This window comes from Nicotiana sylvestris, chromosome 3, assembly GCF_000393655.2.
Source record: "Nicotiana sylvestris chromosome 3, ASM39365v2, whole genome shotgun sequence".
Classification (NCBI taxonomy): domain Eukaryota; kingdom Viridiplantae; phylum Streptophyta; class Magnoliopsida; order Solanales; family Solanaceae; genus Nicotiana; species Nicotiana sylvestris.
Genome location: NC_091059.1, coordinates 175,780,759 through 175,804,298, shown reverse-complemented (window position 1 = coordinate 175,804,298; position 23,540 = coordinate 175,780,759). Strand labels below are relative to the sequence as shown.

At 34.9% G+C, this 23,540-nt stretch overlaps 1 protein-coding gene and 1 pseudogene across 1 annotated transcript; both read left to right on the top strand.

The window, feature by feature from the left end:
• The window catches only part of LOC138888402 (uncharacterized), a 90,424-nt pseudogene extending 74,474 nt beyond the window's left edge, over nucleotides 1-15,950 (top strand).
• Nucleotides 4,600-11,142, top strand: LOC104246081 (probable boron transporter 2). Its single transcript, XM_009801821.2, has 12 exons — nucleotides 4,600-5,890; nucleotides 6,102-6,184; nucleotides 6,277-6,469; nucleotides 6,539-6,677; nucleotides 7,178-7,343; nucleotides 8,146-8,312; nucleotides 8,420-8,593; nucleotides 8,717-8,812; nucleotides 9,148-9,285; nucleotides 9,365-9,684; nucleotides 9,989-10,259; nucleotides 10,522-11,142. Exons 1-12 carry the CDS (start codon nucleotides 5,787-5,789, stop codon nucleotides 10,843-10,845), a joined length of 2,175 nt encoding a protein of 724 aa, XP_009800123.1. The 5' UTR covers nucleotides 4,600-5,786; the 3' UTR covers nucleotides 10,846-11,142.
• Nucleotides 15,951-23,540: the final 7,590 nt, after the last annotated feature.

The following is a 23,540-nucleotide window of genomic DNA, read 5'->3' as shown; positions in this document are numbered from 1 at the left end:
TTAATTGAGATTTTTTGCATTGTAATACCAATAGAAAAGGGTTTGAGAAGTGAGGTATGTCTGTGGTTGGAGGTTGACAGGAGAAAATGGAAGCTCGACGACATCAGAAGAAATTTTTCGGCTAACATCTAGTAGGATTTTATAGTTTAATTGAGTTTTTCTATGTTGATGCATTTTCATGGGCTTTCAATAGTCAAAGGTGAGAATACAACTGATGATTTTTACAACCTTTGATAAATTTTGCATCTTAATTTTCTGCCGGGAAGAGGAAGGGGGATAGGCAGCAATGGAAAGAAAATTCGCTCTTAAAAAGGAGTAGAGTAAAAATGGAGAAGAAAGAAATAGCATTGAGATGAAGAAGAAAGAGGGGTTTGTGGGAGGGGGTTGAAGATGAAGAGAAAAGGGGGTGGGGGAGGGGAAGTCCAAGAATATAGTTTTTTTTTGTTGCCAAAACAGTCATTTTTTGCTTTAAATTTTGATAATACCCGCCTTCACTTTAATTTTTTTTTTAAATTTTTTGCCACATCAGCTTTTAGGGTGTACTAAATTCATTTCGAACAAGTATAGGATGGAAAAGGAACACCCGTAAAAGTTGAATGAGAAACTGACTTTTGGGGACAAGTTGAGGGAGCATCTTATATATATATACACACACACATATACAAAAATATAAAGAAATATATTTTTTTGGCTATTATTTGAAAGCGACTATATATATATATATATATACAAAAATATACAAAAAAATATATTTTTTGGCTATTATTTTAAAAGTGACTATATAATGTCATTTTCCCTTTAATTAATTGATTAAGGATGATGGAGAATGCATGATACAGACTGATGTTGATGAAGAGTTTACTTTGCCAACAAGGGTGGCTAATTAATAAAGACACGTCCATTGCAATTATAGATTTGACACCCTAGTATTATAGGAGCAGGGGCCGTTTTGTTTATGGGATTAATTAGTGGGATATTATGGGAGAAATTCAAAAATAGCTAGATTTACAAGTGGTCATTCAAAAATAGCCATACTTTTAAAAGTAATCGAAATTTAGTCACTTTTCATGTAAAGATAAATCTGAACGAAAATACTATTCACAATCCAGAAAAATACTCCAATATAATATGCTGGAATTCCAGTATAATATACTGGAACTCCAGTATAATATACTGAAACTCCAGTATAATATATTGAAACTCCAGTATAATATGCTGGAGTTTCAGTATAATATACCGGTCCAGCATAATATACTGGAATTTTCCGCATGTTGGAGTTCCAGCATAATATACTGAAAGTTCATACAAAGGTGCACCGATCTCCAGTATATTATGCTGGAACTTTCTGTGTTGCAGCAAAATAGTGACTATTTTTCAATGACTTTGCAAACGCTGGCTATTTTTGAATGACCAGTCCAAAAACTGGCTAGCCCGTGCTATTTTTACGATATTCTGATTTAGAATTTGAGATTAATTTTAACCCGTATTTAGTTGAAAGTATTAGCTAAATCAGGACAAATTTTATATCTTAATCTTGGTATTACTTATCCCATCTAGAAAAATAATCCCAAAATAATAATTCTGAAATTATATTGTTAATCCTTGAATAGCTCTCCTTAGAACCAGACGACCCATACTACTATTATCCAACTGAGAAGACTTCAATTGAATACTAATAATGGGTGGGACCCAACCTCACCTGACCCATGCATGGTAAAAACAAGGATTAAGAAAATTAATATTTTTGCATAGGTGCTAATATAGGAGGGATATTACAGATATGAAGGCTGCAAAACTGATTTTTGTGAAACAAAGTGAAGATGAACTAAGTGGACTTTTTGCAGATATGTTCCCTTTATTAAATTGCATCAAAAAAAGCTCTTTCTTCTCTTTATCTTTTCAAGACGTTTGCTTTACTTGTTGTGACTTGTGAAGAATCGACTAGATTTTAACCTAAACTATTCGAATGGCTAGCTGCTAATCATATATCTATCAAGCATACTCTAGTTAGCATTAACAAAGAACATATTAATTAAAGCTATCGCGTATATATATATATGAACTTTTTCGTTTCCATTTTAAGCAACATTCATAAACAAGTTCTATTATTTTAAGCAATCTTAGGAATGCATCATTTTCCAACACTGAATAGTATCAACCACATTATCTAAAATGACTACGACAAAGTGGTTCGAAATCAATACTCCAAATACTTACTCCCTCTGTTCCAGTTTATGTGAACCTATTTCCTTTTTGGTCCGTTCCAAAAAGAATGAACCCTTTCTAAATTTGGTAACAATTTAGCTTAAAGTTACAACTCTACCCTTAATGAAAAGTTTTTATAACCACACAAATACTCTAGGCCTTATTTGGACTTGTTTAGGACCACAAATTCCAAAAGTCTTCATTTTTTTCTTAAACTCTGTGCCCAGTCAAACAGGTTCACATAAATTGGAACGGAGGGAGTAAAACATATTGTTTGACTCAAAAGATATTAAAACCTTTTTGAACAAATCAATCAAAGATGAAGGGGTAAATATTAGCCAAACATAATTAATTTCAGATTGAAAAGTTAACAATAATGGTTACATATGAGACGAAAAAGGCATGATTGATCTTATTTAAATTCAACATCGTCTTTCTCATCAATTGATGAGGAAGTAAATTTACATATATTCCTCGAGGTTAATTCCTCGTTTTTTTGAAGATATAAGGAATGAGCTTTTTGTCATCCTTTTCTTTGAGAGAATGGAGAAGCCCCCTGAACTGAGAGCTTTCTTTGGCTATATATAGTCGAAGCCCTTTTACCTTTTGCTTGACGCTTTCTTGTCGCTAATGTGCCCTGGTCGTGATTTTAGGCGTTACTTTTTTCGATTCGTCGAATGATACAAAGAAGAAATGGAGTGGGCTCTACTGACTTTCACTGCCCAATTATTGAGGCGGGGTGTCGGGCAACCTGATCATAGTGGTCATATTTTGACCAATACACATATATTTATCTCATTTAAGGGACAGCAGACACAGTGTCATCTTATCACCCAGTTGTGCGAAGGAAAGTGGTTTGCTAGTGGCTTCAAGAAGATTATATGGAAATTGGAAAGAGCAAGTTAAATCGAATATATAATATAAAGCTTTGTTACTTTGTTGAGTAATAGTTTAATATAGATATAATATTGTAGCCATTAATTTAAGGAGCATGGGGCTTAAAAGTGTAGCCAAAAAGGATGTATCCCCAATTTGGATGTGTCACTTTCCACTTAAAAGGCCTATTGAGGGCTTCCTTCTTTTCTATATGAATCTGAAAGGTCTATTAATCTTTTCTATCATCTGTCTATCTTCTTCTTAAAGAACTTCATGCAATCCTAGGTTTGTTCTCCCCCACACCCCACATGAGCATGGTTCAAGACCTAATTAAGCAAGACTATTCCTCTTTACTTAAGGAAAAACGATTTCTAATTTTTTTTTATTGTTAACTAAAAAGCGGATAAAAACAAAAGAACCATGCTGAGTTAATATATAACCAAGATTAAAGTTAACCTAACCAAGATTCAAAATTCGAAGTTTATAGGTTCGTACGACGGTCTTAAATTAATATATAATAATAACTCGGTTCACATTCAAAGGTTTTCATATATTTATTTAGTGAATTTCTTAATACAACATATAAGGTTTGAATAAAATCTACTGAGTTCATGTACCTCCGCTCCTACTTGTATTGACACATGTTGGCTTGCTGTAATTTTTATAAATTTTAAAATGAGATGAACTTAAATTAGCGAAATGACTGGTACGTAGTATATAGTCGATCAAAATTGAAGCGTAATAATAGTTGAAACACTGTTGGTTTAATGGTTACTACAAATTGTTAGTAGTACTTTAGTCAATTATCGAAGATAACTTGAGAAAATAAACTGCCTGACTTGTGTCCAGAAACATGCGGAGTAATCATGTTTTAATTTTGCATTGTAAGGAATAAAATAGAAGCGTACAAAATACCATTGTTCGGCAATAGAAGTAGGGCTTTCAACAATTAACGTGATACTTGAGGATAAAAAAAAATATGAATGATAACCTAGTAGAAAAAAAACAATAATGTGACATGAATATATTTGTAATAAAAAATAATATATATTATCAATATTCCGTAAGTTATCTCGGCACAGCTGGTTTTGCCGTTTTGCAGTTGGTAAGTGCTTTTTTAATTTTGTTTCTCCATAAAATATCAAATCAAAACACGATTACTGTTAAAAAATCTTCTTGAACAACAGCTATCTAAAAACAAATTATACGTCACTATCTATTTCCCGAAAAACTTAGTATTAATTTCAAAAGTTTTTTTCTCTTTTCAAAAAATTCAAATGAATAATAATACTGAATACCAAATAATTATAGAAAAAGGGAATTTATCAATTTTTGTCTCCTTTTTCTAGCACAACCTCTTTGGCCTTTTACGAGTCATAACAATTAACAGAAGCCTTTCCGTAGAATCACTGTTTGTCTGCTCTTCCCTGAATATCCCAATGAGAACTTCTCTAATTTCTTGTCTGTAAAGTTTGAGTAATTTCTTTTCTCTTACAATAAACAATATATTCGCATTTGTCATTATTAAACTATTCACTCACCTAATTACTACTACTAGTAATTTGCTCCAATACTTGTATTTGTTTGTTGGTTATTTATGCTTACTCATCTCTCACTTTCTTCACGCCAATCATCCCTTCCACCTAAAGAGTTTCCTTTCGTGAGAATTACTTCCCTTTCTTTTCTCGTCGTACTTTGTTTCTTTGACTAATGTAAACAGCGTACATTACTTGTCCCTTCATTATTGAACTGTGTTCGTGGAAAGGTCTGCTCTTTATAATGTAAGAGTGAACAAGCCGCTTTCTTTGCTAAATTGATGCTCATTTTCTTTCAATTGTCCTGAATCCATTCCCTTTCCACTTTTTCTCGTTATGGGTCCTCGCTAATTCTCGTATTCTTTGATTTTACTTTTTTCCTTGTTATGCCCATTTGGTTGAACTTGTTTTAATACACTCAGAATCAATTGTTAAGAAATGGGTTCTCGCTAAATCCTTGGTTTTTTGGTTACTAGTACCTTACTCTTTTGCTCAGATATATATATAACCTTTTACAGTCAAAAAAGTTCTGACTATGTAACTGTAATTAGGCCATGGCCAGATTTTGTTCTTTTAATTAGTAAATGACGAGAAAGAGTGTGTATATTTGTGATAAGATTGTTTAGACTATGGATATAAATTTTGTTAGTAAGAAATCTCGGAAGATGGAGAATTTCTGTTTCTTTCGTTAGTCTTGATTCTGTATGAGTTATGACTTCAACCCGTTAGTCTAATTTGCTTTTGGTCCTATTGAATTCAAGTTGGTGAAATCTTTTGGAAAGTTAAGCTCATACTTACCTGAAATACATTATTGATTGCTAAATGATTCTTTTGTACTTCTAATCCCAAGACATTCTTTGTAAATATGTAAACTTCATTAACTAGCATCCTATTCCATGTGCCTCATTGAAGGTAAAGTATACAGTCAACATATACACATGAATCAACTCATTTTTCCTTTTCCCCCTAAATAATCTAGTCATGATCAAGTAAGTGTTGTTTTCTGCCCAAAAGATTATGCTTATTTTCACCATGCTAATCTAGTTTAACTGGTATTAGCCTCTCGAGTCCCTTCGGTTCTGTTCTAGTTTCTCTTCTTTAAGTTACTTGTCTGTAAAAAGGGAAACAGAACAAAGCTTTTCCCTTCATTATCCAACATTTTGAGTGGTAATGGAAGAAACCTTTGTTCCGTTCCGTGGAATTAAGAATGATCTCAAAGGAAGACTGTTATGCTACAAGCAAGACTGGACTGGTGGTCTCTGTGCAGGTATCAGGTTCGTTAATTTTACTTAAGCTGAAGTGAAACTGAACAGTAAATGATTTTGTATATTGGCTGGGCCTAGACTTCTTTGAGGAGATTTGAGTATTATTCTTATTATCTTCGGCGTTCTGTCTGTTTAAAAGCAACACTCTAATGAGCAACTTTAATTGACTTGATTGCATTTTAATTTTCAATGATGTGTATGAATTGTCTTATATGTTGAGGATCCTGGCTCCAACGACCTACATCTTTTTCGCATCAGCAATTCCTGTTATTTCTTTTGGTGAGCAACTAGAAAGAAGCACTGGTAAGACAGATTTTGACATTTCCTAGATTTCAGTCGATTCTTATCGGATGGTCTATTCACTGATAAGCTGTATCTGTTTTATATTATGCTAGATGGAAGTATAACTGCAGTGCAGACTCTTGCTTCAACTGCACTTTGTGGTGTGATCCATTCCATTTTTGGTGGACAGCCACTCCTTATACTAGGAGTAGCTGAGCCAACTGTACTTATGTACACTTTTATGTTCAACTTTGCAAAGGATCGAAAGGACTTGGGACCGAAGCTGTTTCTAGCCTGGACAGCATGGTAGCTTCTTGCCGCTCTTGAATCACTATCTAGCAGCGCTGTCAAGCTTTCTTACTTGGTTATGTGCAGGGTGTGTGTTTGGACTGCTTTTCTGCTCATCTTGCTGGCAATTTTGGGTGCATGCTCTATAATAAACAGATTTACACGTCTTGCTGGTGAATTATTTGGTCTACTAATTGCTATGCTCTTTATGCAACAGGCTATTAAGGTAAGGAAGTCTTGATCCTAGTCTCTCAATTTTCTAAGCAGTCAACCCAAATTAATTTTGGATGTCTTCCAGCAGTGCAGCTTGCATTTTCTTTCTTGAATTCTTTTAAGAGATCAGCAATACTATGAGAAAAGCAGAATTCAGTTATGCTTTCATTGAAGCTTTATCACTTGAAGGCCTTAGCAATTTCCTCAAGAATTACAGTTGTGTGACTTTTCATGTACTGGTTTTGGTATATTGCAATTTTGATGACCAATTCCTTTTTCCCTCATCATTGCAAATTGCGATCCATTTCTTCAGTTTCACTGTTGGCTGGTCTATTCCAGAAACAGTGCTCAGTTTCACTGTTGGCTGGTCTATTCCAGAAACAGTGCTTTCACAAATTCCTACTAATGCATAGATTTATGGTCTAATTCTTTAAATAGTTAGATTTATGGTCTAATTCTTTAAATAGTATTATTGGTTTTTTAATTTTTCAGTACTAATGAATGCAACCACAGGGACTAGTAGAGGAGTTTGGCATACCAGAAAGAGAAAACCCTCATCAGGTTGTGTTCCTACCTTCTTGGCGCTTCGCAAATGGGATGTTTGCATTAGTTCTATCCTTTGGCCTTCTGTTCACTGCATTGAGGAGCCGTAAAGCTAGATCCTGGCGCTATGGGACAGGTATACAATTTTCAGTTTAAGTACATGAACATTAAAGACAACATAAAAGAACACAATTATTGCTTTTCTCCACTTTATTCTTAAACTTAATATATGTGTAGTAAGGTGAATTTGTCGTGTTCATCAATTTAGTTGTATAGGGTAAAAAATGTTTATATTAAATGATCGCATGAGGAAATGACGCGTGAAGCCGAAGACAGAAGATAGTTGAATCCGAAGGCAACGATGCTGTCTGTTACCAGAGAGAATGATACTCATAAAGATGAAGTAAATGCTTGCCACCCGATAGCATTTAATGAGGAATATTCTACAACATTAAGTACACGACCCGTTACAAGGAATATGGCATTCACTGCCCGCCGTTACACATTCTTGAATGGCCCTCATAATTGACATTAAAGAGGGATTTGATCCTAGGACCTTGTTACCTAGGTGTAGCTATAAATACTGAGCTCTATTATGATTGTAGAGGGGACAAATTTTCTGAAAAACATATGCTACACTCTGTTGAAAGCTTAATATAATTTTATCTTTTTGTTTGCTGATATCGTTGCTATTGTCCCCGGAAGCCCTATTCCTGGAATTGCTATTTTTGCTATTTTATCTCCATTTCAAGCTAAATATTACACTTTTGTCTAATTCATTTATTATCTTAGGATCAAATTAATTCACTTGTCTATAAACCACGTATAAATTCAACTGTACCGTTTTACGGGTAAATATTAGTAATGATCAATTGCTTTGGAACTAGAAAGGCAATTGTTGCCTTGTGTGAAATTGCTGACACTTCATTTTTGCTAAGGCTGGCTTCGAGGATTTATCGCTGACTATGGTGTCCCACTAATGGTGCTTGTTTGGACGGGCGTATCGTATATACCAGCCAATGATGTTCCACAAGGGGTTCCACGACGCCTTTTCAGCCCTAATCCATGGTCGCCTGGTGCTTACTCGAATTGGACAGTTATAAAGGTGCTTTTTTTCCAGTGTTGATGAATCCAAGGATTAGGAATTTAAAACCAGACATGCTTCTTTCTGTATAGTCTTGATAACTCATACTCAAGTGTTGCTTTACACAGGAAATGCTGCACGTTCCTCCACTGTATATTTTTGGAGCTTTTATTCCAGCCACAATGATTGCTGTTCTGTACTACTTTGATCACAGTGTTGCATCTCAACTTGCACAACAAAAAGAGTTCAATCTAAAGAAACCTTCCTCGTATCATTATGATCTCCTTCTTTTGGGCTTCTTGGTATGCTGGTGGCTCTGGCCTTTTCTTTTAGACATCATTTGGGTTTTCAATTTTTTTTTAGCTATTATTGATTAGTTGATGCAGCTTTTTCACCCCTCACATTGGTGCTTGTACATTCACTAGGTTATACTATGTGGTCTTATTGGCATTCCTCCTTCCAATGGAGTCATTCCACAATCTCCAATGCATACGAAAAGCTTGGCCACATTGAAACATCAGGTACCAAAATTCTCTCTTAATAGACGACTCTAGTCCATTGGGGTTACTGAACTTGAAGAGAATCATATGTACACTGCTACTTTTTGTTGAATAGTACACAAGAGTTGAGCATAAGGAAGTAGGAATCATCTACACAAGACCTCACTATGGACCAAGAAAGAATGTAACTTCATAAATATTTGTTGTCTCATGCTTTCTGTTTTCCCCCCCAACAATGCTCACGAAATAATGTTGCTGTTTCTAGTCTAATCGACAATTTAGGATGCTTGATTGTTCTTTCAGAGATTATAATTCTTCTCATTAATATTTCAATACTTTTCTCTCTATGGAAACAGCTTTTACGGAATAAACTTGTATCAACAGCAAGAAAAAGCATGAGTAAAAATGCAAATCTTGGCCAATTGTACCGGAGCATGCAGGAGGCTTACAATGATATGCAGACTCCCCTTGTCTATCAAACTCCATCGGGACTGGTAAATTGTTGATGTAATTGCTGAATGAGGATATCGAAGTAATTAACATGCTTAACTTAGTAATACTTCCGTCAAACAGGGGCTCAAAGAGCTAAAGGAGTCAACAATTCAGCATGCATCCAGTATGGGCTACATTAGTGCACCAGTTGATGAGACTGTCTTTGATGTCAATAAGGATGTTGATGATCTTTTACCAGTACAAGTCAAAGAACAACGCCTAAGCAATCTCCTTCAGGCATTAATGGCTGGTGCTTGCGTTGCTGCTATGCCTATCTTGAAAAAGATTCCTACTTCAGTTCTCTGGGGATACTTTGCTTTCATGGCAATTGAGAGCTTGCCAGGAAATCAGTTTTGGGAGAGGATATTACTGCTTTTAACTGCACCAAGCCGAAGATACAAGTGAGTGTCTCTGCGCAATAGTCAATATGCATATTAGTGCATCAGGCCCATAGTTCACCCCCGACATTTCTTCCCCACATCCTTTTTTTTTATTTAGTGTCCATCTCGCTAGCAAGTTACAGGGATGCATGAATTATACCCATTGCATATCCTTCCAGAAGAGGACTCTGGATTTTGCACTGCCAAAGAAGACACGACTTCTTAGTTCTGGGTTTTAGTTCTTTAGAAACTCACATAATCTAATAATTTTTCAAGCTTTCTTTGAAAATCCACTTACCTCTCTCTGTATTTGTAACTTATTCAGGGTCTTGGAAGACAGTCATGCGACATTTGTGGAGATAGTTCCTTTCAAGACAATTGCCGGTTTCACCTTGTTTCAGACAGTTCATTTGCTCCTGTGTTTCGGCATAACATGGATACCAGTAGCAGGTGTCCTTTTCCCAATGTTGATCATGCTTCTTGTCCCTGTTCGCCAGTATCTGCTGCCCAAGTTTTTCAAAGGAGCACATCTACAAGATCTGGATGCTGCAGAATATGAAGAAGCCCCAGCTGTAACTTACAATATGTCCTTTGAAGTAAGTTAGCACATTATATATCGTTTAGTTCTTTTTCTATGACAAAGACAATCAATTTCACATTTTAACAAAGATTAGATTCTTTATGGTTTCTCCAGGGTGAAGGCAGTTATTATGAGGTTATATATGGATCAGAATTTAACATTTGCACTGGAAAACTTTCTGATGAATATTGCAGTTATTTCCAGTGCAAGTAGCTTAAATCAAGACATTTGAGTTTTCTTGAAACATTTTCTTAATTTTGTGATTTATACTTTTGCAGGATCAAGGTGTTCAGGCAAGACCAACCCGCATTGATAGCGGTGAAATTCTTGACGAAATGGTGACGAGAAGCCGTGGGGAAATCCGACATTCGTGCAGCCCAAAATTAACTAGTTCAACCCCAACTCCTCTTCAAGAGATAAAGCCTGTGCATAGCCCACAGTTAATGCAAAGGGCTTACAGTCCAAGATCGAATGAGCTCAGAGCAGAAAGGAGCGCTGCACTGAGTGGAAAGGGACTCGAAATAAAGCAAACTCCAAGCCCTGGGCCGTCTAACCTTGGTAAAAGCAGTCAAGGTTCATCTTCTATCCAGTATCAAATGTAAGTTAATGAGTTTATTTTATACACCAGTTCTCGAGAGGACTTTCTAGAGTCGGTTCATTTGTGTTTGAGAGGTTAGCAAAAGTTTGTGCTTTACTATAACCTTCTTTTAGGAATCTCTATATGTGTTTTACTGGTCGCAACGATGTATAGGAGAGTACTGTTTTATTGGTCTTACTCTTGTATGGGCAGAAAACAAACCATTATACACGAGAAAAGAGAAGAGAAAACTGTGTGAAAATTTGCGTTTCTTTGTTGTATTATCAAGAGTTTTATGGAAAAAAGGAAGAACTTCTGAACATCTGCCTTCCATTTACCTATTTGTTGTACTATCAACTAGCTTTTACCAGTAAATTGAGAGCTAAACTCAATTGTGAGCTAAAGTTATAGCACACACAAAAGGAAAGGTCCAACTTTCCATTGCTTGTCGCATGATTATAGTAGTAAAGCTTTATCTAGTCACCTTGTCATTGGTTGCTACTAGTGCTGCTTTTTCAGAAGATTGACTTTAGATTTCTGTTCAAACTTGCTGGTTCTTGTTCTTTTTCTCTTGGATTTTCGTGTTATAACCTAAATTATTTCTTAATGGCATTATACACAATATGACAAGAGTTAGCTTGCTTTAACTCCACAAGGGATAACAAATGAAGGTTAACACACGATAAGTAGTTTAAGGACATGCAAGCATTGGTTGACTGAAAGCTAGAGTTATCCGATACCTGTGCTGGTGGGAAATAGCAAGCTGTTATCATTTTTTTTAAAAATATTGTAAGGACATGCAAGCCTTGGTTGGCAAAAAGCTAGAATTACCCGCTACCTGTTATAATGCGAAATAGCAAGGTGTCATCATTTTTAAACTAAAAAAAGTAGTGTAAGGACAAGCTATGGCTAACTTTTGGTAACCTGGCCTACTATCTAGGGGTGCACGCAGCTTAGTGGAATGCATACTACTTCTTCCACTAAATCCGCAGCATCTGTGTTTTTTTTTCTTTCTTTTGATCTCTTTGTTGGAGCTATTGCTCATTGGGTGATTCAACGCACAACCCTGAGGGTGCAGAAAAGAGGTTGTTTTGATTCCAGATTGATATCGTTCTATTTCTTTGATTATTGCAGTATAATAATTGACAGGATTAATATGAGACTTATAATAGATATTATTCATGTTTAAGATGTTTCTATGCACAGAGTAGAAAATTAGAGTAGAGTTATTTTGTTAAAAAAGGCTTAGTTGATTCGAGTGAGATTTGAGGAACATATTGCCAATCCTAATACTTTATTTTCTTACCTTTTTTCAAAAGTGCTTTTCAAAAAGTGCTTCCGGAGAGAAACTATATTTTTATGTTTCTCCAAAATTGCTGTCACACCTCCTTTTTGCACGCCCGCCCCGAAGGGTTGAATGCGCGAGGGAGTTTCTCCAATTTAAGTGACAATATTCGAAATGAGATTATTTATTTAATTCAGAGTCGCCACTTGGGAAAGGTTTGGCTTTTGGTGTCCCAAGTCACCGGTTTATCTTGAATCCCAAATCGAGGAAAATATTCGACTTTCCAAATGAAGTCTGCGAACCAGAAATTCTAAGTAAGGAATTCTGTTGACCCGAGGGAAGGTGTTAGGCACCCTCGAATCCCGTGGTTCTAGCACGGTCGCTTAAATTGTTATAATGGCTAAATATCTGATTTAAATACATGTTGTGACTTATGTGCTTTTATTAAGTTTAAACCGCTTTTATTATTATCATTTATTTTTATAGAATTGCAACGTCGTGAAAATGCATCTCGAACCACGTCACAATCAATGCACCCGTGGTCGTCGACACATTTTGACTCCGTTGAGATTCGGATTTGGGTCACATCAATGTGCACCCGTGTTTAAGAAGGTTAAATTATTAAAGGTGCGCCTAAAGCAACTAGCGTATTGTTATTTTGGGAAGGCCGTAAAATTCGCTAAACGGCCTGTCCCGAATTCTAAGTATTTTAATATATACATTTAGAGGGCCCCGCAGCTTGTGCATTTTTGTTTGTCGAGGCTCGTCTCATTTTTATTTAAAAGGATAAACCTACAGTGACTATATTTTCCTATTAAGTTCGTCTCTAAAATAAAAGAAAATCTCTTAATTAATTACATGCTAAAAACGTAACTTATTAATTATTAGTTTACGGCTAATGCGAATGGAAAATTGCGACCGAGTTTGTACAAAGAAAAACTGCTTTCATTCTATATTCTATTATTCAATAATACTAAAACGTGAGATTGACACACCATAATATCAAAACAGATTAACTATTCTTTGATTAATTTAAACTAACATTATTAGATGAAGAAGTTAACCAATATTATTTAACTAAACAATATTCTTACAAGTTCCGAAATGGTCTATTCGTTTGATTTTTAACTTAGACGGAGTTACTATACCATTTATTTATTTTTTAGGCAATATATATAGATAGTTCATCCGTTAAGTTATCGTCAGATGTTCCACTATATATATTAAATAGCTACATGATTCTGATTTTGTAAACTAAATAATTTATACATACAAATAAAATTCAGAATATAATTAAAATAAGTTTAGAACTTCAACTCTTCATTTTTTCGTATTCATACTTCCTGTTTCAGTTTACAATAATCAGCGTGTCAGTTGTGTACCTGATATTGGAAGCAAAAGAAAATGGAGATCAGCAGAAATTCAGTAGCATACAACAACAGCAACCCTAACAACCAGTAACAACCAGCAACGAGAAACTTAGTGACAGATTTTAAAATCAAGACAAAAATCCAGAAACAAACAACAATCAACGGACAGAAGCAAAGGGAATCTTTTTCAGATTTTTGAAAGACTAATTAGTGTTTAACCCTTAATTTCTCAATCCGTATCTCAGAATATTTGGATTGTATATCAGGTGTATATTCTTCTTCTTTTGAATTTCCAGAATGTTTTTCTTTTTGTTTTTCTAAAGTCTTAGTATTTTATTTTTTTTCGGAATTTCCTCTCTTAATTTTTTTTTCTTTCCCCTCTAATCTGATTCAAGACTTCTCTATATATCCCCAACCCATAAATCTTTTAATCAATTAAAATCAACCCATTTTCTCTACCAAACCCATTATCTTCCCACTCATCCCCATTACATTAAATAAATATATCACACCACCCCATTATATTTTGTCCCCCATGCCTAACATAAACAAATACAAGATTCCCCCACACTAAAATTTGTCTTGTCCCCCCTTTATATTAAATAACTATATCACAACCCACCCCATTTCATTTTGTCCCCCATGCTTAACATAAAGAATTACAAAATGTTCAATTACCAAACTACCCCTCCGACCTTATTGCAATTGCCATTTTACCCCTGAACGTACTACAAATTACCAAACTAAACCATCAGCTATAACAATCAATTAATCAAACTTAACCAAAATATAGACAATATGATCAATTTCTAACAATGTTCAAACAACAAATCACATGAACATGATTTCTTCAATATTTCAACAATAAATCACATGAACACAAATTGAACAACAAAGAACAACTAAAAATTTGATTGAACAATATTTTAGCAACAAACAAACCTATTTTTTTCAAATTTAACAACAACAAAACAAACAAGTATATTCAGATTTCTAAATTCAATAATATTGAACTTAAAATCAACTCTTACAACATTATAACAAACAATTCCTATATTAAACTTAAACAAGATTATGAGTCAAATTCAAGAAATAATCATAAATGATAAACAAGAAATCAAACTATACAAATTTTGGATTCAAGATCAACTAAACAAAGTATGAACATGAATGAAAATATTCAATAATAATAACAAACAAACTTTGTTCAAACTTCAAATTAAACTTAAACAAAACAAATAAACATACTCAAATTACTAATCTTCAAATAGTCAATTAAATCCAACCAAAATTATAACAAGATATATGATCCAAAATTAAGAAGCAAAATATTAACTTCACATTAAATTACTAAATTAAAAACGAACTTCAAACAAAGATGAACATGAATTAAATCTATTTTTAAACAACAAAACATGACGGATTCACATGATTTAAACAATGTTAACAATTTCTGAAAATACATAAAACACATGAAACAAATTGAAGAAATAATTAACCTCCACTTCCAACCAAGAGGTTGTGAGTTCGAGTCTCCCCAAGAGCAAGGTGGGAAGTTCTTGGAGGGAAGGATGTCGGGGGTCTATTTGGAAACAGCCTCTCTACCTCAGGGTAGGGGTAAGGTCTGCGTACACACTACCCTCCCCAGACCCCACTAAGTGGGATTATACTGGGTTGTTGTTGTTGTTGTACATATGAAACAAATTGAAGAAACAATTAATTTAAACTTCAATTTGAATCTAACAAACATTAAACTAACAATTCCTTTTTTTACAAAAATGAATAAAATTAACATGAAATAAACATGAAAAATAACTAATTAATTTCTCATTTAAATCTGAAAATTAAATTAACAAAACACATGAACAAACTAGAAAATTATTTCAACGACGAACAAACAAAACAAGAATCGAATCATTTAACGATTTTGGATCCGAAAAATATCAAACAAAAATATGGACAAAAATAAAACTTAGAACAACTAACCGTAAATGACCAACGACGAACATCGAACGAACTCTAAATGAAACCAACGAAACTTTGACATAACGAAGAAGACGAAGCAAGAGCCGAAGCAGGAACGTGAAGTAGCAGCGCCGGCAGCAGCAACAGCGACCCAGCTCCGGCGAACCAGCAGCGGTAGCAGCAGCACGATGGAGGAAACAGAAACAGCTGCCATGACTAGGCAGCCATGGGTTACGAGCAGCAGCAGCATGGCGGGGGAGGGTGTGCTCGTGTGAGTGTGTTGACGCGGCTGTGTATGTGTGTGTTGATGAGGAGCTTGGAGGTGGGGAGGTGACGAAGACGAAGAAGAAGGTGAAGCAGCAGATACAACGCTGCGTTATGCACGACGACGAGGATGAAGAAGACGATGGGTTCTTGGAAGATCTCAACACAAAGTTAGCATCTTTACAAGAAGGTGAAGTGGGTGGTCGTTGGAGCAGGAGGATGACGATGGTGGACTGCTGGTCGTAAGGTGGTGGTTTGGGTGTTGAGGATGGAGGGGCAGCCATTGATGCTAGGGAGGGGAGCTTGAGGAAGGAGAAGAAGAATAAGGGGGGGGGATGGTTTAGGTATTTTTTAGGTTTTTTTTTTTTTTTTTGTTTTGTGTTGCTTGTAAGATAATAAGGGTGTTGGGTTATGGACTGGATCGACCCAGTTCGAAATGGACTGGGTCATAGGGAAGGTTGGGCCATTTTTTGGGCCTGTGGCTTGAAATCGAAGAAGAGGCCCAATTCCGACTTTCTTTATATTTTTTGCTCTCTTTTCTTCTTTTATTTTTTCTAAAACTAAATTATAAAAAATACTTAACTTATTATTAAGACTAAATTAAGTTATAAAAGCGCAAATTAACTTCCAATAATAATTAACGCATAATTAAGTAATAATTAAGCATAAAATTGTATATTTGGACATTAAATGCTAAAAATGCAAACGATGCCTATTTTTTGTAATTTTTATTTTTTGTAAAACAAATTTAATTACTAACAATTGTATAATTAAATCCTACATGCAAAATGCGACATATTTTTGTATTTTTAATAATTTAACAAATAAACATGCACAGACAAATACAAATAATTATCAAAAAATGTCACAAAAATTCTCAAAATTGCACACCAAAGAAAATCATTTTATTTTGAATTTTTTGGGAGTAATTCTCATATAGGGCAAAAATCACGTGCTTACAATTGCTTCTGCTTCTACTCAAAAGCACTTTTTTTTCTTTCAAAAACTTGACCAAACGGGCTATAAGTCTATGCATGGGCGAAGCTACACTATGGTAAGGGTGATCATATGATCACCCATCGATGGAAAATTACATTGCGTATATAGGTAAAATATTAGGTTTTAGAGGTATATAACACATATTGAATACCCTTTGTCAGAGATTTTTATTACTTTTTTCAAGTTTGAACACCTTACGAAAAATTCTTGGCTTCGCCATTAATAGCCAGTTTGGCCAAGCTACAAAAATCAGCTTATTTTGAGAAGTGCTTTTTTTCAAAAGTGCTTTTCTCAAAAGTACTTTTGGTGAGAATGTGTTTGGCTAATTAGTTTGAAAAGCACTTCTGAGCAGCAATTAGTGTTTGGCCAAGCTTTAAAAAACTGTTTCTAAGTGTATTTTTCTCAAAAGTGATTCTCAAAAAAGTGCTTTTGGAGAGAAACTACTTTTTTCTGCTTCTCCTCAAAAACACTTTTTTTCCTTCCAAAAGCTTGGCCAAACACCTCAATTTTTGACCAAAAAAAAAGCACTTTTGGCCAAAAAGAAGCTTGGCCAAACATGCTATAAGTCCATGATTCTATCAGACACGCGTAGATTGAAGTTTGATAAAATCGTCGTGCTCAATGAAATGAATCTATTAATAGCCCGTTTGGCCAAGCTGCAAAAATTAGCTTATTTTGAGAATGTCTTTTTTTCAAAAGTGCTTTTCTCAAAAGTACTTTTGGTGAGAAGCAATTTGTGTTTGGCTAATTAGTTTGAAAAATACTTTTGAGTAGCAATTAGTGTTTGGCCAAGCTTTAAAAAACTGTTTCTAAGTGTATTTTTCTCAAAAGTGCTTCTCAAAAAAGTGCTTTTGGAGAGAAGCTACTTTTTTCTGCTTCTCCAAAACTGTTTCTGCTTCTCCTCAAAAACACTTTTTTTTCCTTCCAAAAGCTTGGCCAAACACCTCAATTTTTGGCCAAAAGTGCTTTGGCAAAAAAAAAACACTTTTGGCCAAAAAGAAGCTTGGCCAAACAGGCTATAAGACATCTTTAAAGTTTCGCTAATCATATTTTATTTTTTTGGTATATGAAAGTTCTACGCTCCACAATTGTATGGAGTAAATTTCACGGGCAGTCGTCAACCTTTATGCTTATTATCCAAAAGTTATTATTATTTTTTATTATATAATTATTTTTGTAAAAGTCACCTTAAATGTGAGAGAAAATGACAAAAATGGTTCTTATGTTTGATAGTAGGTTCAAATCGGGACCTTAAATATATTTCTCAGCAGTTTTGATTCCATAAGACTCTCAAAAGTGAGTACTTTTGGTTTCGTCAAGTATTTAACAAACTTTAATTGTTATTTTAATGAAAACTCAAAAAGAAAGAGAGCTAATATGAAATCACACTTATAAGTGTATTTTGTGCAATTTCGGGTATTTTTGACTTATTGAAGGATCAAATATAGCTTTTTGAGGTCCAGCCTCTGCTGTTTTAAAATCTAATTTTAGCGTCTTGTGCAATTTTTGGTTTTGGGACTTCTTAATTTGACGAATTTTATGCCCACGTCCGAAAAATTTATTTACAATTGTTTTTACATCAGACAACTTATATGTCAACATTTTTGTACCCTTTTTTCTTCAAATATACATTTCATTATTTCTATGTACATCAAAGCCAATATACAAAGAAAAAAGAGTGAATTTCTACCTTTCCATTCTTATTTAAAAAATATATACATTTTTTTAAAAATCCACCTCCTTGAAAGATGGATAATAGACACAAGTATTAGAATTTATAATTAATTTATTATCAATCATTTTCTCTTCCAAAGAAGCGCACAACAAATTTCTAAGTGTCCATCCAATAAATTAGGCTCGTTACACATTCGTATTGTGCCCATCTACGTGACGACCAATAAATCATCCTATCAGAAAAGAAAAACAATTTTCCAATTAGAGACAATAACATATTCTATTCCTTTTGTATGAATAAGAAGTCTATGATTTTTAATTTTCTGTTATGATTTTAATTTTATTTATCAGAAAAATGCTCGCAATTATCGGGACGAAAAGAAAGCTTTCATGCGCGACGAAGAATCTTTTCTCATTTTATGCTCAAGGGAGGGAAAATCAAAGTCAAAAGTTGAACTAAATCGGCACAAAAAATTAAAATAGATGAGCTATTAACACTGAAGAACACCATCAGGCCACAATATATCTTTAAAAAAAGGACAACTCAGCTGTACTAAGTTTTCGCTATGCGTAGGATCCCGTAAGGGCCGAATCACAAGAGTTTATTGTATGCAGTCTTACCCTACATTACTGCAAGATGTTGTTTCTACTTTCTACTGCTCGAATCCGTGACCTCCTGATCACATGATAATAATTTTACCAGTTATGCCAAGACTCTCTTTCCGTCGCAATATATCTTTATTCATATGCTATACGTATATGGATATTAAATGATGGACTATTAACTGTAGCCGACAGGATCGAATGTAAGCTTTTCGTTGTATTCGTATTCATTATTTAATCTAATTAAGCAAATTAATATTCCAGGTTAATCCGGTTGGAGAATATAATCTGAATCACATTTTGATATCAGATATTACAGGGAGTCCGTATGGATGACGACACCCATCAATAAAATCTCTTTCGAAAAAGCTACCAGAGAAGGTTTCCACAGGCACCTCTTTTTCTGATTTTCAATTGTTTATTATTACGTAGGTGGATATTATTTTTACTGGTTATAATAACCGGAGTATTAGGATATCTAAGAAGCTTCTCTTTTTGAGCAAACTTATTGAGGTTAACAATCTTTACGGGCGTGGCTTAAGGGAAGGCTAGTAACGCCTTTGCTTTAGGTCCCTTAAATTTTGGGATCGCAAAAATATTTTTAATTGTGAATTTCTTATTTTATTTTTGCTTAGACAATATTAAAATTTATACAAACTCCTTATAAAAGTCAAAGAAAGACTGTCTATCTTTTAACAATAGAAATATTTTAGAACTTTGAATTAAGCTACTCAAATCTTCATATTGGTAGATAATATTTTTTATAATAAGATCCATGGTAACACATTATAAATATGTGGCTAACATCTTAGTAACTTGAATTTTTCTACCAATATAAATATTAGTACTCCATATTATATTTTGCAAGATAACTAAATTACAAACAAAAAAGAAAGAAAGAAAAATCAATGTAGATATTTATTTCTATTATATAGAAAAGATCAATTTTCGACCTGTCTGCTTCATGGTATTAAAATTCAAACTCAAGGTATTTATAGTCATTTCATATTGATAAACCCATATATTTATTTACGTGTCTCTTACTCCTGAACCCACAACATAGTCTTCTCATTCTTATTGCCTTTGCTCCTCTTTTTTTGCCTTCTTCGCTGCTCTCTTATTCCTTGCTGGTTTTGTTGATATACTGTGGGTTTCACTCTTGATGTGTCTCAGTCCAAGTTTCAATTTACTTTGGTGTCAACTCAATCGATTTGTAGGTTCTTTTTTCTGTTATATAAAAGTAAATTTGTAATTTATTCAATTTCAGAGTTAGTCATAAAGAGCATTATGTTGTGGAAAAGTCAGGAAAGGGCCAAGATTGGCAGCTCAATAGACATCTCTCTTATTTAAAAGAGGCTTTTTCCTTTGGTAACCTTTCATATCCCGACTGCAATATGAAAATATTCAATCTTTCCATCATTTATAGTCTCAATTTGCCAACCACTTTGGCTAATTGTAACGACCCGACCGGTTGTTTTGAGAGTATTAGCCCCGATCCCTTATTAATTTCTCTCTTAATTTTTTTCTGTGGTTACGTGACTTGCCGGGAGGTTTGGTTTTTGGTTTCGGAGTGAAATGAGACACTTAGTCCGTAAATCGGAAGTTTAAATCCTATGAATTGACTGTAGTTTGAATTGTGTGAAGACGACTTCAAAATAGAGTTTTGATGGTTTCAATAGCTCTATAGGGTGATTTTGGTCTTAGGAGCATGTCCGGATATTGATTTGGAGGTCTGTAGGTTATTTTGGCGTTAATTGGCAAAAATTGGAAAGTTGGATGATTTTTGAAAAGTTTGACTGAGAGTGGACTTTTTGATATCGGGATCGAATTTCGATTCTGAAAGTTAGAGTAGGTCTGTAATATCAATTATGACTTGTGTGCAAAATTTGAGGTCAATCGGACTTGATTTGATAGGTTTCGGCATCAGATATAGAAGTTTTAAGTTCATTAAGCTTGAATTGGGGTGCGATCCGTGGTTTTAGCGTTATTTGATATAATTTGAAGGTTCGACTAAGTTCGTATGATGTTTTAGAACTTGTTGGTAGTTTTGGTTGAGGTCCCGGGGGCCTCAGGTGGATTTTGGATGGTTAACAGATTGAAATTTGGTCTTGAAAGATGGCTGAAGTTGCAGCTATCAGGTGCTTCTGGTTTCCTTCTACACGTTCGCGAAGGTGTTTCCGCGTTCGCGTAGAGGAGTTGAGTTCTGCTGGAGATTTTCCCTTTGCGTTCGCGAAGGAGGTCCCGCATTCGTGAAGGGGTCAGGTCGTGGTGCTATGCGATCGCGGAAAGGGAAACACATTTGCGAAGAGAAAGGGAGATGAGGTGAGCCTCACACGTAGGTCTACGCGTTCGCGTCTAAGGCTCCGCGTTCACGAAGGTCTGGGAGCACTGGGCATTGCGTTCGCGAGTGGACCCTTGCATTCGCGTAAGAGGGAAATTGGGCAAATTCCGCGTTCGCGAAGAAGAAATACCTGGGCAACAGTATTAATTTCAAAAACGAGGGTTTGAACTCATTTTTCATATTTTGAGCTAGAGACCTCGGATTTGTGCGATTTTTTAAGGGATTTTCAAGGGATTGATTGGAGTAAATGATTCTTACTCAATTTTGGTTAAATTCCATATTTATGTCTTTAATTTCATTATTAATTAGTGATTTGGGGTGGAAAATTTAGGGGAGATGGAGGAAAGTTCTTAGGCAGAATAATGAGGTTTTGATCGAGATTTTTGCATTGGATTTGAGTAATTTTGGTATGGGTTGATTTGTGATTGAACGAGTGTTCAGATTTTGAGATTTTTACCCGATTCCAAGACGTGGGCCCCGGTCGACTTTTTGGATCGATTTTCTAATTTCATGCTAATGTCATGATTTCATTATTTAGATTAGTTTCTTATAGTTATATTTATAGTATGTAATTACTTTTGGCTAGATTTGGGTCGTTTGGAGTCGAAAAGGCATTCTTATTAATTGATTGAGCGAGATTCGAGGTAAGTGACTTGTCTAACCTTGTGTGGGAGAAATTTCCCTTAGGATTTGGTATTGTTGTGATAATTTGAGATATGTGAGGGCCGTGTACGCGAGGTGCAATGCGTACACGGGTTAAACGTTGAGATTCCGATTTTATCTAAGTAGTTTTCCTTTTATGCCTTAACTGAGTTACCTTAGCATGTATAGTCACCATATTTAGCCTATTTGCACATGTCTACTTAGTTTATCTCTCATTTGCAACTTGCACTATATGCTCAGTTGAATTTCCTGTTTTCTTGATTCAGTATTCATTATTTAACTTGGGATTTCTTATTTGAACTTGCTACCCTTTGAATATCATTGTTTCAGTTTTCATGTCTTAGTTTTCATGATTGTTGTTAAGATGACTATTTGGTTGTTGCACGAGGTTTCTGCCGTGCCATAGTGATTATTGATATGCATGCGGTGGTATAAGGTCTGGGTGTTGAAACGCATGCAGTGGGATAAAGTGGGATTGATACGCTGGACTAGTAGGGGAACTACTAGAAGTCACGCAGTGTGATAAGGTTGGCTAAAAAGCGGGATGCTATTTCGGGAAAATGATTTTTAGAACAAACTATAAAGGCTCCCACAGTGACATAAGGAAAGATTGTGGGATATTTATATTTGGGACTACGAGGCGATACCTCGGGAGTGCCCCTGTTGATTTCCTCTATTTGTTGTATTGGTTGTTGTTGCCTTTCTTTAACTTGTAAGATCTTTGTTTTTCTCTCATGTTGTAATTGTCTTTCTTGACTTCGTGTTATTACCTTTCGTAAATTCTCATTGTTTCACTGTTCTGTCATTTTATTAGATTATTACATCTTCTGCCTTGTTTTCTTATTATTTTTTCAGTATGGCGCTGACCTGACCTCGTCACTACTCTATCGAGGTTAGACTTGGCACTTACTGGGTATCGTCATGGTGTACTCATACCACGCTTCTGCACATCTTTTTGTGCAGACCCAGGTACATCCTACCAGCCTCGATATTAGAGCGTTGTGCTGCTGCTTGGAGACTTCAAGGTACACCTGTTGGCGTCCGCATGCCTCGGAGTCCCCTTCTATCATGTTCTTCTACTTATTTCATTTTATCTTATAGATAGTGATGTATAGGAGCATTCCACACTGTATCTAGAGCTTGTGACTAATATTTTACCGGGTTTTGGGATTTGTATATGTTGAACGACAATTTTTATCTATATAGCTATTGATGTTTCTATTTAAATTATTATTTCAGTTATTCCACATATTTGTTAGGCTTACCTAGTCTTAGAGACTAGGTGCCGTCACGACATCTTACGGAGGGAAATTTGGGTCGTGCCAAGTTGGTATCAGAGCTCTAGGTTCATATGTGTTATGAGTTACAAGCAAGTTTAGTAGAGTCTCGTGGATCAGTAAAAAGACATCTATACTTATCTTTGGGAGGCTATGAAACTATTAGGAAAAGCTTCACTTCTTTGATTCCTTATCGTGCGAAATCTTTGAATTTGGATTATAAATTTTTTGTCTTTTTATTCTCTCACAGATGGTGAGGACACATACAACCGTATCGGA